The sequence below is a fragment of the Micromesistius poutassou genome, assembly GCF_964030765.1.
Source record: "Micromesistius poutassou genome assembly, chromosome: 10".
Taxonomy (NCBI): Eukaryota; Metazoa; Chordata; class Actinopteri; order Gadiformes; family Gadidae; genus Micromesistius; species Micromesistius poutassou.
In genome coordinates this window covers 982,828-996,681 of record NC_140280.1, presented here as the reverse complement: position 1 = coordinate 996,681, position 13,854 = coordinate 982,828, and the positions used below count along the sequence as shown (strand labels likewise).

General features: G+C 46.4%; 2 protein-coding genes across 2 annotated transcripts in view; both read right to left on the bottom strand.

The window, feature by feature from the left end:
• Window positions 1-731, bottom strand: part of atp13a2 (ATPase cation transporting 13A2) — a 29,864-nt gene extending 29,133 nt beyond the window's left edge. Inside the window, exon 1 of the mRNA XM_084473767.1 lies at window positions 603-731. Coding sequence (XP_084329893.1) covers window positions 603-615 — 13 coding nt within the window. The 5' untranslated portion in view covers window positions 616-731. The remainder of the gene's footprint in view (window positions 1-602) is intronic.
• A 2,007-nt stretch (window positions 732-2,738) lies between these two features.
• Window positions 2,739-6,297, bottom strand: szrd1 (SUZ RNA binding domain containing 1). The gene is made up of 4 exons (XM_084473775.1): window positions 6,187-6,297; window positions 5,151-5,200; window positions 4,768-5,037; window positions 2,739-3,614 (listed from the first exon to the last, which is right to left on the bottom strand). Exons 1-4 carry the CDS (start codon window positions 6,235-6,237, stop codon window positions 3,500-3,502), a joined length of 486 nt encoding a protein of 161 aa, XP_084329901.1. The 5' UTR covers window positions 6,238-6,297; the 3' UTR covers window positions 2,739-3,499.
• Window positions 6,298-13,854: the final 7,557 nt, after the last annotated feature.

Here is a 13,854-nt window from a genome sequence, read left to right as displayed (position 1 = left end):
CCACATAATTAACAATTGAGCTAATAATCGCTGCACAGACCAACCCAAGGACAACGTTTATCAAGCAATAATGACATAATCCAAGTGTTCTGTTTGCCGCACTAATGATTTAACTAAAGACAGGTTTTCGATAGCTGCTTTGTGTTGCAACTTGAGGTTGGGTTGTGACTGTGGGAAGGCAACAACATGTATTATTACCCCCGGTATTATTACAGTAAACATTATTTGCGACTGAATGATGAAAAAGCCTATCTCCAACAAAAAAAAAAACGCCCTAAATTTCCTCATCTGCCTAAACTAAATGCATTGTTGTTCATCTAACTTACTCTATAGTTAGTTAGTTAGTTAGTATAGTATCATTTTGATCGTTGAATGTGAAATGGATCCTCAATCACTAAGTGGTTAATATCCATGTCGGACAATCTTATATACAACTGTACAGGCAGCCCTACTACTGAATAAACACACTTTAAACAGACATGTGCGTGTCATTCATATGTGGTGTGTTTATAAAGCATGGGATACTTTTGACTGACAACCAATAGCTAAGCAATTTATTCAGCCTTTAATGAAAAGAAGGAGCGTGACTGTAGCAAACTTACCAGGCAAGGCCATCACTTAGTGTCAGTAAGTCTTTAAATAACAGACTGTGGCAACGGGACATGGTTTGAAGGAGCCACCAGCCATGATGCGCCCTTGCAGAGCCTCCGTTCCGCTAGTCGCCCCCTCTTGTGAGTCGATCAATTACTACGGATACCAGCAAGGTCAAACAGCGCACTTCTAAAACGCGCGTCCGCGCGTCCATAATTCCTGTTTGTTTTTTGTTTTTTAACCATGTCAGCTTTACGTTGCTACTGCCTGGTAATGAATTTAATATAATAGCTGTAGAAATTGAAATGAATCATTAAAATATTTAACACATGTCGGTACATAAAGTGCAGGCTACTGTACGTTCATTCACATCTCTGCCACCGTGTCTACCTTGTCCAATCAGAAGCAAGTGGGAGGGACTGTTCCAACGTTTTACACTGTCGTTTTTTTCCACTCATGAACAAAAAACATACCCTTATGTTTTTTTTTTTCATGATTGGATAAAAACAAGTGTTACCCCTTATGTTTTTTTTTTTGGCCCGACAGTCTTTCATCCTGACAAAAAATGACAGTGTTAGTGTAGGTCAGTACCAATCCAAAGTGACTTCACCTAACCCAGTTTCTGCTTGGTTGAAATTGTTGTGCCAATGTCATTTCCCATTTCAGCACAGTGGGTAGACATTTCCCTTCATATTAGTGTCAAATATACAAATATTGAGCAAGCTGGTAGTTGAAGTCATCTGCTATAAATAACTGATGAGCAATGTGAGCAGAAGCTTGTGCTTGTGCAAATGACCCGTTATGAACGGGAAATTATTTTTGTGACGACATGGACCATTATAAAAACAAGTGTCACTCACATTATGGTTGATTTCCTTTTATTGCATTTCATATTAATGATCACCTGTCCCAAGCAGAGAGAAAATACAGAACAGATTTTTTTGAAAATGATTTATTAAATCTGTATTTACAGGCAGTTTATCTTCGAACCGAGAATCCAACACATCAAGCCATGAACGTTGAGCTGGGCTTCAGAGGGAAAAACACCATAGCATAGCATTAGTTAAAACCGTCCTAACATTCAGTTTGACACTCTTTGTAACTCACACAAACATGAAGCAGGGTTGCACTACAGCAGGCCCACTCAGACCTCACCGCCGTTCGCTGTAGTCTGGCACAGGGGGATGTGCTAGCCTGAGAAATTACCTGTGATCTGTGAGTGTGTGTGATCAAGCCAAGGACACCACGTAGGACACACCAGCTGTTGGACAGATGTCTTTCTATTCTGTACATATCTTCTCTGCATACTCCATCCTCCCGCCCCATCGTGTTGGGACCGTTGGGGGAAACCCTCGTCCAACTCAGTGAAACCCAGAGCACACCTGAATGAGGTCGGGGTTCACTGTGATACTTGGAGCATCTCTGGACATTTGAATGTCAAACCACATAAACTGTGACAACCGTCACATTGCGCATCTTGCAGAGCATAGTCGAGTATTGTGCCAGATCGCCCTTTTTACTACGGACACATACTGCTTGCACACTCAAGACCCAGTTGAGGTGAAAGGAAAAAGAAATTACAATCCAGTCCAATCCATTCATTCCGTCTCTCGCTGGGACCTGAGTCAGTGGAGAACAGGCTGGCATACAGCGTAGCAGGTCTGCTTCATGAGGTATCGCTCTCTAAAACCAAACACAATTCCCCGATCCGGACACAAGTGAATGCACTTTAAAAAAAATAATAATCCTGTTCAGTAAGGTTGTCTGAATTAAAATGGGGATTTGGTCATGACATTAAAATTCTGTATTCAAATGGACCGAGGGCTATTAGGCCGGCCAGGAGTCGGTTAGATCAGTTTGAATTTCAAGCTCGAAATAAGGAAATATCCAGAGGGAAAATAAGCTGAAAAAGCACAGGTAGAAAGCTGCTGCATACAAAACATAAATAATATATTTCTCACCGAACTGCCCTCGTTTTTGTTTTAAACAAAAGGGCAATGTACAAGTAATTTAAAACAAAATTAAAACGACGCAACGATATCGGATGAATATAAAACAAAACAGCAAGGGGCTGGGCTAGGATCAGGTGTTATTGCTGTGGACCACCTGGTCCGGACGAATCCGGCTTATTGAGGTCTTCTTGTGACCCACACCCCCCCCCCTTCCCGTAGGCTTCATTCCTGAGCCTCCATCACAGAGGCTGGCATGGCTGCAATCCGTCGGGAACAGAGACACCATAGGCACCCTGCGGGAGTCCCAGGACGACATGGGGAGAGGGGGGAAGTACAGGGTTGGGTGGGGGGAGGGGGGGAGGTACAGGGCTGGGTGGGGGGAGGTACAGGGCTGGGTGGAGAGAGGTACAGGGCTGGGTGGAGAGAGGTACAGGGCTGGGTGGAGAGAGGTACAGGGTTGGGTGGGGGGAGGGGGGGAGGTACAGGGCTGGGATGGGAGGTACAGGGCTGAGGGGGGGGGTACAGGGCTGGGTGGGGAGACTGGGCGGGATGGGGGGGGGGGGAGGTACAAGGCTGGGGGGGGAGACTGGGCGGGGGGACTGGGAGGGGGGCTGGTAAGACCTGCTTGGTGAACTGGGGGCTCTTAATGGATCATCACAGTGGGTCCTGAAGATGGTCTTTTAATCACAGTGTCCGACCGCCTGGAGCCGGGGAGGAAGCGGGCGTCTCTTCCTTTTTCGTCATGAATGTCAACGTGTACTTTGCGTCACTCCTAACCCCGCCCATAGCGGCAGCAAAAAAAAAGTGTTGCGGCGAAGCAGTGCGGTGTGGGGGCGCCCGCCGCCAACCCCGGCCCACAGCGGGAGGTCCTCTTGGATTGGAGGGTTTCCGTCGCTCCGAGGAGCGGGGGGGGGGCCACTGTCCCGTGTCGGGGGCCTCCTCCCTCGGCTGGGTGATTATCTGTGCTGCCGGAAGCCCTGGGTCCCGTCGGGGCCGGCGGGCTGCCGCACCGCGTTGTTGTTGTTGGATCGGGTCTCGGTGGAGGGTGACGTGGCGGTGACACGCCCAGACCTTTTATGAAGAGAGAAAAATATATATACACACTGATTATTCCTAGGTGTACTAACATTATTAGCCATGTCACTCGGGGACCGTTTCAAAAGCACAAGTGTTTAAATCCATAAAGACAAAGTCTTTCATCAGTTATGTTTTGCGTGACACTACATATTTTCTACACTCCCTCGTTGCTCATCATAGAAAGTCTTTACTCCGATTGGCAGTGCATAGACATCAATGAACAGGTACCAATCACAGCGGTACACCAGAGGAATGGAGGGGTCCTCTAACAAACACAGAGCACAGACCGGCCATATTTGAAGTCCACCAAAACTCAGGGCATCGTTTGAGGAATTCCAAACTGGTTAAACATGTCTGTTAAACCAAGGACATCCATGTGGATCATTGGAATATTTTCCTAGATCCTTTTGAGAATTCAGGAAGTAGGTGAACCTATTGTTTGCGTTCCACCATAACCTAGTGACCAAGTTATTAAGTTGTTATTTGCAGGGTCCCATGCAAGGCAAGTATAACTAGAGTCTGACACTCAATGGACGCATCGATCGCGCTCCATTGGCATTCGATAAGGCACGGCCAACCTGTGGCGCAGTCACTGTACTGTACTTGTGCTGAATATTATTTCCTTATTTTTAGTGCTTTCTAACGGCACTGGCACCCAAAAAACAGCCTTGAAATACTTTGCAAATTGCCATGGAAACCACTAACCAAAAAGGACGGAAATGCACAAATGGAACATTTTGTTACAAAAGCTTTGAGATGAACCGTGGTCACAAAAGACACACTAAGGTGTAACAAATGTTGGCTTCACTGGTCGGCACTGGCTTTAACCAGACAGTATTTTCTGGTATATAGGCTTACTTATGGTTTCACTTTCAGTATTACACACACACACACACACACACACACACACACACACACAAACACACACACAGTCTTCAAAGTCAGCACTATCACTATTGTGTAAACTATTTAGCATTTAGTACTCCTTGGAAATTGCATTATTGTTCAAAGCACGCACACATCGTACTTGGAATCAGGCAGTACCCAAAATGTTGTTTTTCGGCCTGAACAGACAGACCGGTACGGGCGAGATATTTTTCAGCGTTACGGGCAAAAGCTTGCCAGTCAACGACGACGACATTGGTACCTGTCTGTGTTGGGCTTCTCCTGAGGCGACTCCTCTGGGCTGGCACTGCCCAGGATCCTCTTCCTGGCCTCCGCGTACTCCGCCTCGCGCTGGGCCAGAGACTTCACCTGCGGCGTGGGCCGGTTCTGGCTCCCCGGAGAGCCCAGGGAGCCGTTGGCGGAAGGCCGCTTCAAGATGCGGATCTGGGGCGGGGGCGCGGCGGGCAGGGAGTCGTCCTGGATCACGATGGCCGTCCTCAGCGGCGACCGTGCAGAACTATTACTCGACACCCTGTAGGGGGGTAGGTCAGAAAGTGTGGTTTGTTTATTGAACAACGACTGAATGGGTTCCTTCCTACGAAAGCCACTGGATCGAACGAGTTGCCGGTATGCCGGAGCCCTCACTTTTCTCTTTGGCTGATCCTTAGCTTCTCTTCCAATCTCCTTTCCATTTCCTGGGAAGAGAAAACAAACAACAAAAATAATGCTCATAAGTGTGTGTGTGTCGTGAAAGCAGTTTTAAAGTAGCAAGTGAGAGCCTGATGGGAAACGTAGGTACAGTTACAAGCTATTTATACGTCTCTATAGCCCATGCCAAGCCAAGGAACAGACACTACCAGTCATTGGAAACGAAATCATATTATATATATATATATATATATACACAAGAATGTTGAACAAAACCAAAAACAGCTTAGCACGTTCACAGATTTTTTTTTATTTTTACCAACATTAACTGGGCTGACACAAGAAGTTACAACCTGTCACACATGATGTGGAGATAGCGTTTAATGGCTGGTAGCTAAAAATGGCTAGCCTCGTAACATGAATCGAGGAGGCGAGCTACCGCTGCTAGCCCGTTAGCTCGGACTGGAGCCATTCACTTGTTAAACGTTCCTGTGTGGGTGTGTGTGGGGTGTGTGTGATGGCAGCTAGTAGGGCGAACGACCACCTCCACAGTGGTCGACCCAAGTGCCCAGCTTAGTGTCCACCTTTACCTTCTCTCTCCCCCAGAGCCCGGCCCGGGAGCACAACTCTTAACTTTACTTTAGCTGGCACGCTAACTAGCCCCGAGAGAGCATCGCCAAAAAAAATCGCGCCCGTAACCAACTCAACGCGCCCTGATTATAATTATAATTAAATGATTTGTCAACCGAATCATGTTGGGGGGGGAAGTAGTAGTCGGTCTAGACGGCAACAGGACAGAACATTAGGAGAAACACCAGCGAACGCTTCACTCGTCGTAAACCTTGCGCTAGCTTCGCGCTAGCTCCGCGCTAGCTCCGCGTTAGCCTCCCGCAGCTCGTGTGGCTCTCGGCGGCCGCCAGACGCGTTAACACTTCACACTTTATCCTTACACGTCCCAAACAACGCATTTCCCCGCGGGCGTAACACGAAGCGACCGTTTCGGTCCCCGGGTGTGGTTTGTGCGGTTCCCTACCCCACTGTCAGCGGCTTCCTCCCAACTTTGGGCTGTGTCTTCTTCATCCATGGTACATTTTGTTTCGGGCCACGCCGCGGCGTCGCCTCCCAAAGCAAGCAGCGGAGCCACTGGGAGACGGTCGCGTCGACCCCCCGTCCGCGCCCGCCGGGCCAATCAGAGACGAGCCTGCGGAGATTCCAGTTCGGTACGGGGGTCCAATCAGGAACGAGCCTGCTGGAGAAGGGGGCCGACCCTTCCGTCGTGAGGTCGGTGACGCTGGTCTGTGTGAACGACCACGTACTGGTAACGACCACAACATCCATCCAAGTACACAGTTGAGGCAAACTGGAGAGCGAAAGAGGTGAAGAAAAGAAACGAAAAGATAAACACGACAATGCGTTGATGAAATGTATTGTTGTGGTAAATATATTTGATAATTTAAATTTTTTGTTACAATATTGAAAGGCAAAGCACGTGGTAGATGGAACAGAATGCAATCAGTCAGGGCTAATGAAGCAAGGTATTCTACATGAGGGGAGCAATGTGGGCAGCTAGAGAAACCTACCGCTAGAGGGCAGCAGGGTCAGATTATCGTGAGAATAATGGAAGGTAATAGTTCGTTTTAACGTTACAATACTATGTACACGGCTACAAGACAGTTCAGTGAGGGACATGTTTGACAGATAGCATTGTGTGTTTTTCTATGTGTACATATTGATTCTGTAAAAGCCTGCGTGCACGCACACGCGCTTTATAACAAAAATACATTCTTACAGCTACCAGAATGCAAAATGTGAATTTTTGGTGGGCGAAAATCTTAAATCAACATAGATATACCACACCCTATGCTAGTGAACACGGTATTTGTCCTCAAGTCAAGTCGCACACAATGTGGCACACAAAAATGTGTGCCACCCCCCCCCCACATTATTGCAAATCAACTCACGATTAAATACTAAACAGTGACCAAAAAAACATTACTACTCACATATGAACTCCCATTCCAGTGCTGCTACATTCTTCCAAAATAGAGGCGATGTTTTGGAGGTTGACTTAAAGCCCTGTAAGAGCGTAGCCAGTCTGTCTGTGTGCAAAGACGCCCGTTACTCCGTTGTGCAAACATCAAACCCCAACAGCCACTTCTTGTGAAACCGTTAGCCTATATCACCCTATGCACTTAAAGGCGGAGTGAAAGATGCATTAAATCTTAGGAACAAACACGGGGGCCCGCCCGCCTTAAAGAGTGAACCAACAGCCCGCAGCTCACTAACCCCCCCCCGGGCTGAGGCCATAGCCACCACCGCAAACAGGCTTTATGGGCAGCAGCTTCAGGCTAGCGTTCCCGAGCTGTTGTAATAGCAGCGTGGAGGGTGCGTGGAGAGCCAGTGTCCCACAGGAGGAGGGCCCCTGGCCCCTGGCACCTGGGGGCCCACGACGGACCCCCTAACGTAAAGACAAGGGTGGGCTGTCCAGCTGTCTGACTGCCAGCCTCAACATGGCTAGCTGATGTGGCTGCCAGGTACTTAATGGTGGAGATGCCTTCATCCATCACTCAGAGCCCATGTGAGACGGAGCACTGGGCGGGGACGTTATGGTTTAATCCCACTGTAACCAGAGGGAGGCTGTCGGGACTTTATTATATTTGCTTTGGCAGAAAGGTTCTGAATGTGTTCTTGCAATTAACAACTGTAGTTTGTTTAGTTTAACTCAACATTTGTCAAGTAAAACTAAGTTGTCTTTGTTTTGTCTAGTTTTTAATTATTAGCCCAGCAGGCAGCAGGTGATGGCCAACAGGCAACCTCTGGACGACTTTATTTGATACTGTCCAGTGTTAGTTAGTATTAGTTAGAGTTGATGTTGATCCTACCCTGTTACTACACCGTCCACAGCACTAAGAGATATTGTTATGACCGTTATGACACAAATAACAGAACCTCTAACAGAACCACAGCCCCCGTTCCACGTGGTCGGATGAGCTGCCACTGACCGGAGCTCCGCCGTACGTACGCCGTGGAACAACTCACTCTCACTGCGGCTCTGGGTCGGGACGGAGCGCCGGTTCAGACCATCGCGCTTTGACCAGGTGACGTCGTGAATACTGGTTGCTTGTTGTGTCTCTCACCAAATCCATTCATATCATGGATTTAGACAAATCAGTTTTATATATAAAAAAAAATACACCACAGGCCATAGAGTGGCATACCCTCAGGACTCCAGCAGAGGGAGCGTCTGTAGTTCTTATTGTGCCCAGCCCCTAACAACCTGTTGGTGTCATGACAAAGACGTGTGTGCTCCGACCGGCTGGTCAGCCTTTGCACGTACCTTTGTACATATATTGCTCATGGTGTTAACTATTACTCCCTCTGGCAAATAAAGCCGCTGAAACAATATGAACAATATTACGACATTACAACATTACAATGGAGGCCATTGTAAAGAATGAGATCATTGAGGCTGCGCTGGGCTCACGGAACGATCACTTCAAGCCTTCTTCCAACGCAAGTTGTTTGATCAATATACTGAGTCACAGGAAAAGGGCACGAGAAAATGATGGGGCATGGTTTATTTTATTTTTTTTGGGGGGGGGGGTAGTAACTCATACTCATAAGCAGGTCAGACACATGTTGAGCTAACTGTGAACCTGATTTGCTGACTTGGTGTGATTGATGCTGAAAAGCTGAACTTAAGAATGTGATATTGCCAATGTAACAAAAGTGTTAAGAATCGTGTTTGAATCTCATGATGCGACGCGATGGTTAGAGCCTTATGGGGATGTTCAATAAGTTAAGTCTATCTATCTAGATGACAGGATAAAGGAGAGGCCTGATAACGCCTGATGCCTCTCCTTTATTTAAAGGCGCGCCCCACATTGCTGATTGATGTTACGTTTGACATGTCCGCGGTAGCTTTAGGCACATTGCTGCTTATGAACACAAACCCTCATGATGATCAGCCGTAGCTAAACCTGTCTAATTAATTCTGAAAGCTGATTGGATGAGGGCAGTCGTGTTTATTTGTTTATCATGAAAGTAAGTTAATTTAGATATAGATGGGACTATGTGCAAAGATGTGCAACATTTTAAACATCTAGCAAAATTGCAACCTTACGGGGCAAATGCTGACTGAGATATAAAATATTGAGATATTAAAGTTTTAAGCATGCCATAACTACTATTTATTGGCTCATTATTATAATATTTTTTTATTATTATTGACTTTCAGTTATTTTAATTTTGTCATATGTTGAATACGTGTTTGGTCAACAAACAAGAGTGTTTGAAGAGTGTTTGAGGTGTTGTGTTTTGTTTGAGAAACGTGTCACAGTCAACATGCATGTTTAAAGTTCATTTCTCCAAAAAAAACGACTTCATGTTGTGCATCCACATTTGTAACGTGAACACACAAGACGATGTACCATAATGTGTGTACTGCACGATTTATCAGCAGTCACATCCAGCAAAGAGGCGAGACTCGGACGTTGAAGTAGTTTGTTTATACTGTCACTAAGCGTGTTTTTACATCAACAAGATGCGCCACGCCGGCATTTTACACAAAAGCAAACGCTGAAGGCTCTCCCCTGCTGCTCCCCTGGCTCACAGGCGGCCGTGCGGCAGGGCGTCGTACTACCCGCCGTAGTTCCCAGCGTGATGAGCGGTTATCAGGACGAGTAAGGGCGGGGAAAGCCTCAGATGAGCTGAGTAGCAGATCGCACCGTTCCTCTTACTCCCTCATTGAAGGGAATAACCCCCGTTCAGCAAAACCAGCGCCGTCCAGAGCGGTACAGCCTGCAGGCGCACGGGCCTGCAGGCTCTAGAGATGACGTGTGGCGCTCGTTTTCATAACATTTGGAAAGTCAATTTGGGATTCAATTTGTGACGAATAAACAAACGTGTGAGTGCCCGGAGTTTACATGTTGTGTGCAGCTTTGTCTTTCCCGCCTCTTCCCAAGAGATTGAATTAGCTCGACTTAAGAGTTGATTGATTAAGGATAAATAGTGAGATGAGGGCAATAACATATAATCGTTACTTATAGATATTTATTGAAACAGTGTTTTGAAATAGCTATTTTGACATAGTTAACAACGTAGGCCTTCCTGTTTTTATCACATAAGTTGTCTCATACCCATTTCTCATTTCTCATACCCTGTTTACTGGCTTTGCAGACACATGATTGGTCAAGAATCAATCACCACACATCTGGAACCAACTTCTAGTGTTTTTGTAGCACCACAAACAACTTCCAGATCACGTGAGCACTATACACTTTTCAATTTGGTTCTGTTCTAAATATTTTTTCTTTCCTATACTTATACTTTTCATATCTCAAGAAGTAATTATTGAGTGCAAATGTTTTCCTCTGTCTCTCCCCTCTCTCGCTCTCGCACGCTCTGTCTTTCTCTCTCTCTCTCTCTCTCTCTCTCTCGCGCGCTCTCGGTCTTTCTCTCTCTCTCTCTCTCTCTCTCTCTCTCTCTCTCTCTCTCTCTCTCTCTCTCTCTCTCTCTCTCTCTCTCTCTCTATGTTCTGTAGATGCTAGTCACAGGGAGTTGGTTGCTAGGATGGAATTCCCACTGATGCAATTGCAGCCAAGATCTGCATCCACACGCAGGGTACATGAGCGCACATACACACACACATACACACACACACACACACACACACACACACACACACACACACACGCACACACACACACACACACACACGCACATGCACACACACGCAGACAGTGTTGTTGCCACTTCCCGAAGAGGAGAAACCCTCGGTTATATTCAAGGGATTATGAGGAGCTGCACACCTATCTGAGCACCATATTATTTCAGTTTATATTGAAAGCGCACAACAAGTGGCGTTTTCTCTCCTCCTGGCTGTTCCTCCCACACACGGCGCACATATAGCAGAATGAGTATCTCAGGCCACCTGCCAGAGAGAACTAACGGCCTAGCACTTAAGACACACGACCACAGGCCCTTTCACTCCCCATGGACCCGTCCAGTCTTTGTAAGGTAGGCCTGCTTAACTCTGTCGGCCCCCCCCCCCGACCCCCCCCCAACCCCCGACCCCCCCCCAACCCCCGACCCCCCCCAACCCCACCCCGACCCCCCCCCCCCCGACCCAACCCCAAGCCTTCTCAGGCCCAGAGCTTATTGTCTGGGCCTGCTGCCGCTCCACCTCTGCAGCCCATATGATTAGTTAACAAGGCTGTCATTATATTTCCTATAGATGACGCGTCGGCCCCATCTGGGCTGGGATTTCGTGCGGCAGATGGAGGAGCAGGGGAGATGGGAGCCGTGCCAAATTAAAATATCAGGGCCGCTGGAGCATTGGAGGGGTGGCGCCGCGGTTTGTGCTGTTTGGGTTCAAATCTTTCGAAAAGAATTGACTTTGTTCTCGGGTCTCCTCTCCGACGAGTCACTTTACACGCAGTTCATGTAAACGTGGAGCTTCGTTAAAGTGTGTGTGTGCTCATCCAGTGCAAGAGTGTGGAAATTGTGATTTGTGTCGGGATCCGACCCTATTCCGAGATATAAGACTGCTGCAGAAAACGTGTGTATGTTACCTGCGATACGATACGACGTTGTTAATTCCCCCCATAGGAGAAATTAGTTTGTTGCAATAGCCCAGCAGTAGTAGTAGTAGTAAAAACACAGGATAAAAGTAAATAAAATACAATATGAATACAAAGTACTAATACGACAAAAGTAGACGCTAAGGGAAAATGCTAAACAAAAATGCAAATAAAAAAATAGGGCAAACAAAATAGACTGTATAAACAGTATAAATGAATCAATTATAATGTAAAGTATAAATTGTAAATTAGAAAGTGGCTAAGTTCCAGAAATGCAATGTAAACAAAAAGAAAAAGTGGCCAAGTGATCAAGTACACACACACACACACACACACACACACACACACACACACACACACACACACACACATACACACACACACACACACACACACACACACACACACACACACACACATACCTATCTGCACGTACATACATATATACACGCGTACATATACACGTGATATTAAAAACCACCTGCATGATAGTTTTTAATTTCACTCACTATTTATTGGTTGGATATTATCATTATTTAGAATCCCATTGTCTATCTTATCTGTAGACACATGTTCGTACCACTGCTAAACCCCAGTCACCCCTTTGAAAGCTTGCTGAATTGATGAAGTAAAACTGCTTATTAAAAGAGATGAGGACCAAAGATCAAAAATATATTTCGCTTGGAAAAAAAAGACAGAGAGTGGTGTGTGGTGTGTGCCATACTTGTCTCCTGTACTTTGCGGAGCCACTAGGTTTACATGTGTTGTCTGTTGTCTGTTGTTGCCAGGCACAGCCCCTAACCGACAAAGGGGTGTCACCCTTAGCTACAGCTGGGCCTGCAGAGGGTTTTGCATCCTCGTTTGAATGGAACAAAAGGAGCAGGAAGAGCCTGCACCTCGCCCAAACATCCGAAACCGTGAATGCAAAGTTATTTGCATGGGAAAATGCAAATGCCGCCCTGCTTAAAGTCCACATTTACATTGACAAAAAAAAAAAAAAAAAAAAAAAATGCAATTAGCATTGGGTAGTGATGCTTTCTACCGTGAGGATTGTCGTCATGGGCGGGGCTAGCCTTGCACACCCGAGGTCAAAGTCCAGAATGCTTTATGAGAGCCCAGGATCAAAGAAAATTTGAATAATTTTTTTAAACAAATATAGAAGAAATCGGCCTGGATCTATTCATCTGTCATTTGTCATCTGTTGACCAGAAATGGGAGCATGGTTCGGGTTGCTCTGTGAGTCATTCAAGCAGCAGATCTACTAGAATAATAAAGTCATGTACTTTGAAGGTAAATAAGGGGCCAGAGTGCATCAAAGAGCTGGTTGATCAAAGAACATTCTGGAGGAGCATCCCCAGAGATCCAGGCCGAGCCCAGAATGTCCTCAGATCCTAACAACGCCCCACGGTTGTTATTGATTCACTTTTTGAATCTGGTCTCTTGGAATGACTAATGTGAAACATGGCATTGTTGAATTCCACCGAACTGAGATCACATGTGCCGTTTACATAATCTGTGTTCCTGTCATACACACGTCACGGATTCCTGATGAATGTTATGATGTTATGAATGTTATGAATAACTGGCATCATTATGCCGAAAGGTATAATCGACGGTTTGTCATGACTCCAAAGTTTATTGTTCTTTCTAAATTACGGCAACGACAACAATGGACTGTCCTATGAATGCACCACGGAACAATAATATAAACTGTTGTATGTGATCACAATGTCAATGCCTAACATACCGAGCCCGACATGGGCTCTGGCTCCTCCCAGCCACCTCTTCCTGGTGCGCCCATCCCAGCCATAGAGAAAGAGACAGCTTTGCTTCGATGCAAATCTCAACCGAAGGGCTCCCGGCGGCGATTGGCGAGCATGCAAAGAAGAGAGAATTGAGTCTGACAATTTAGAATCTAATTTGCCTCTCCTCAACAGAAAAGGCATTTCTTTAGCCATTTCTTTCTTCTTTTTGACTTGGCTAAAGCCACTGACTCCATTGATCTCCAGCTCGCCCCAAACTCCCCAGCTACAGACGCTGGTAGAAGCAGAGACCCAGCCAGCATTCTTAACTTGGCTTCATGTAGATGGTGTCACGTTCCACCAGGTGATATGCAACGG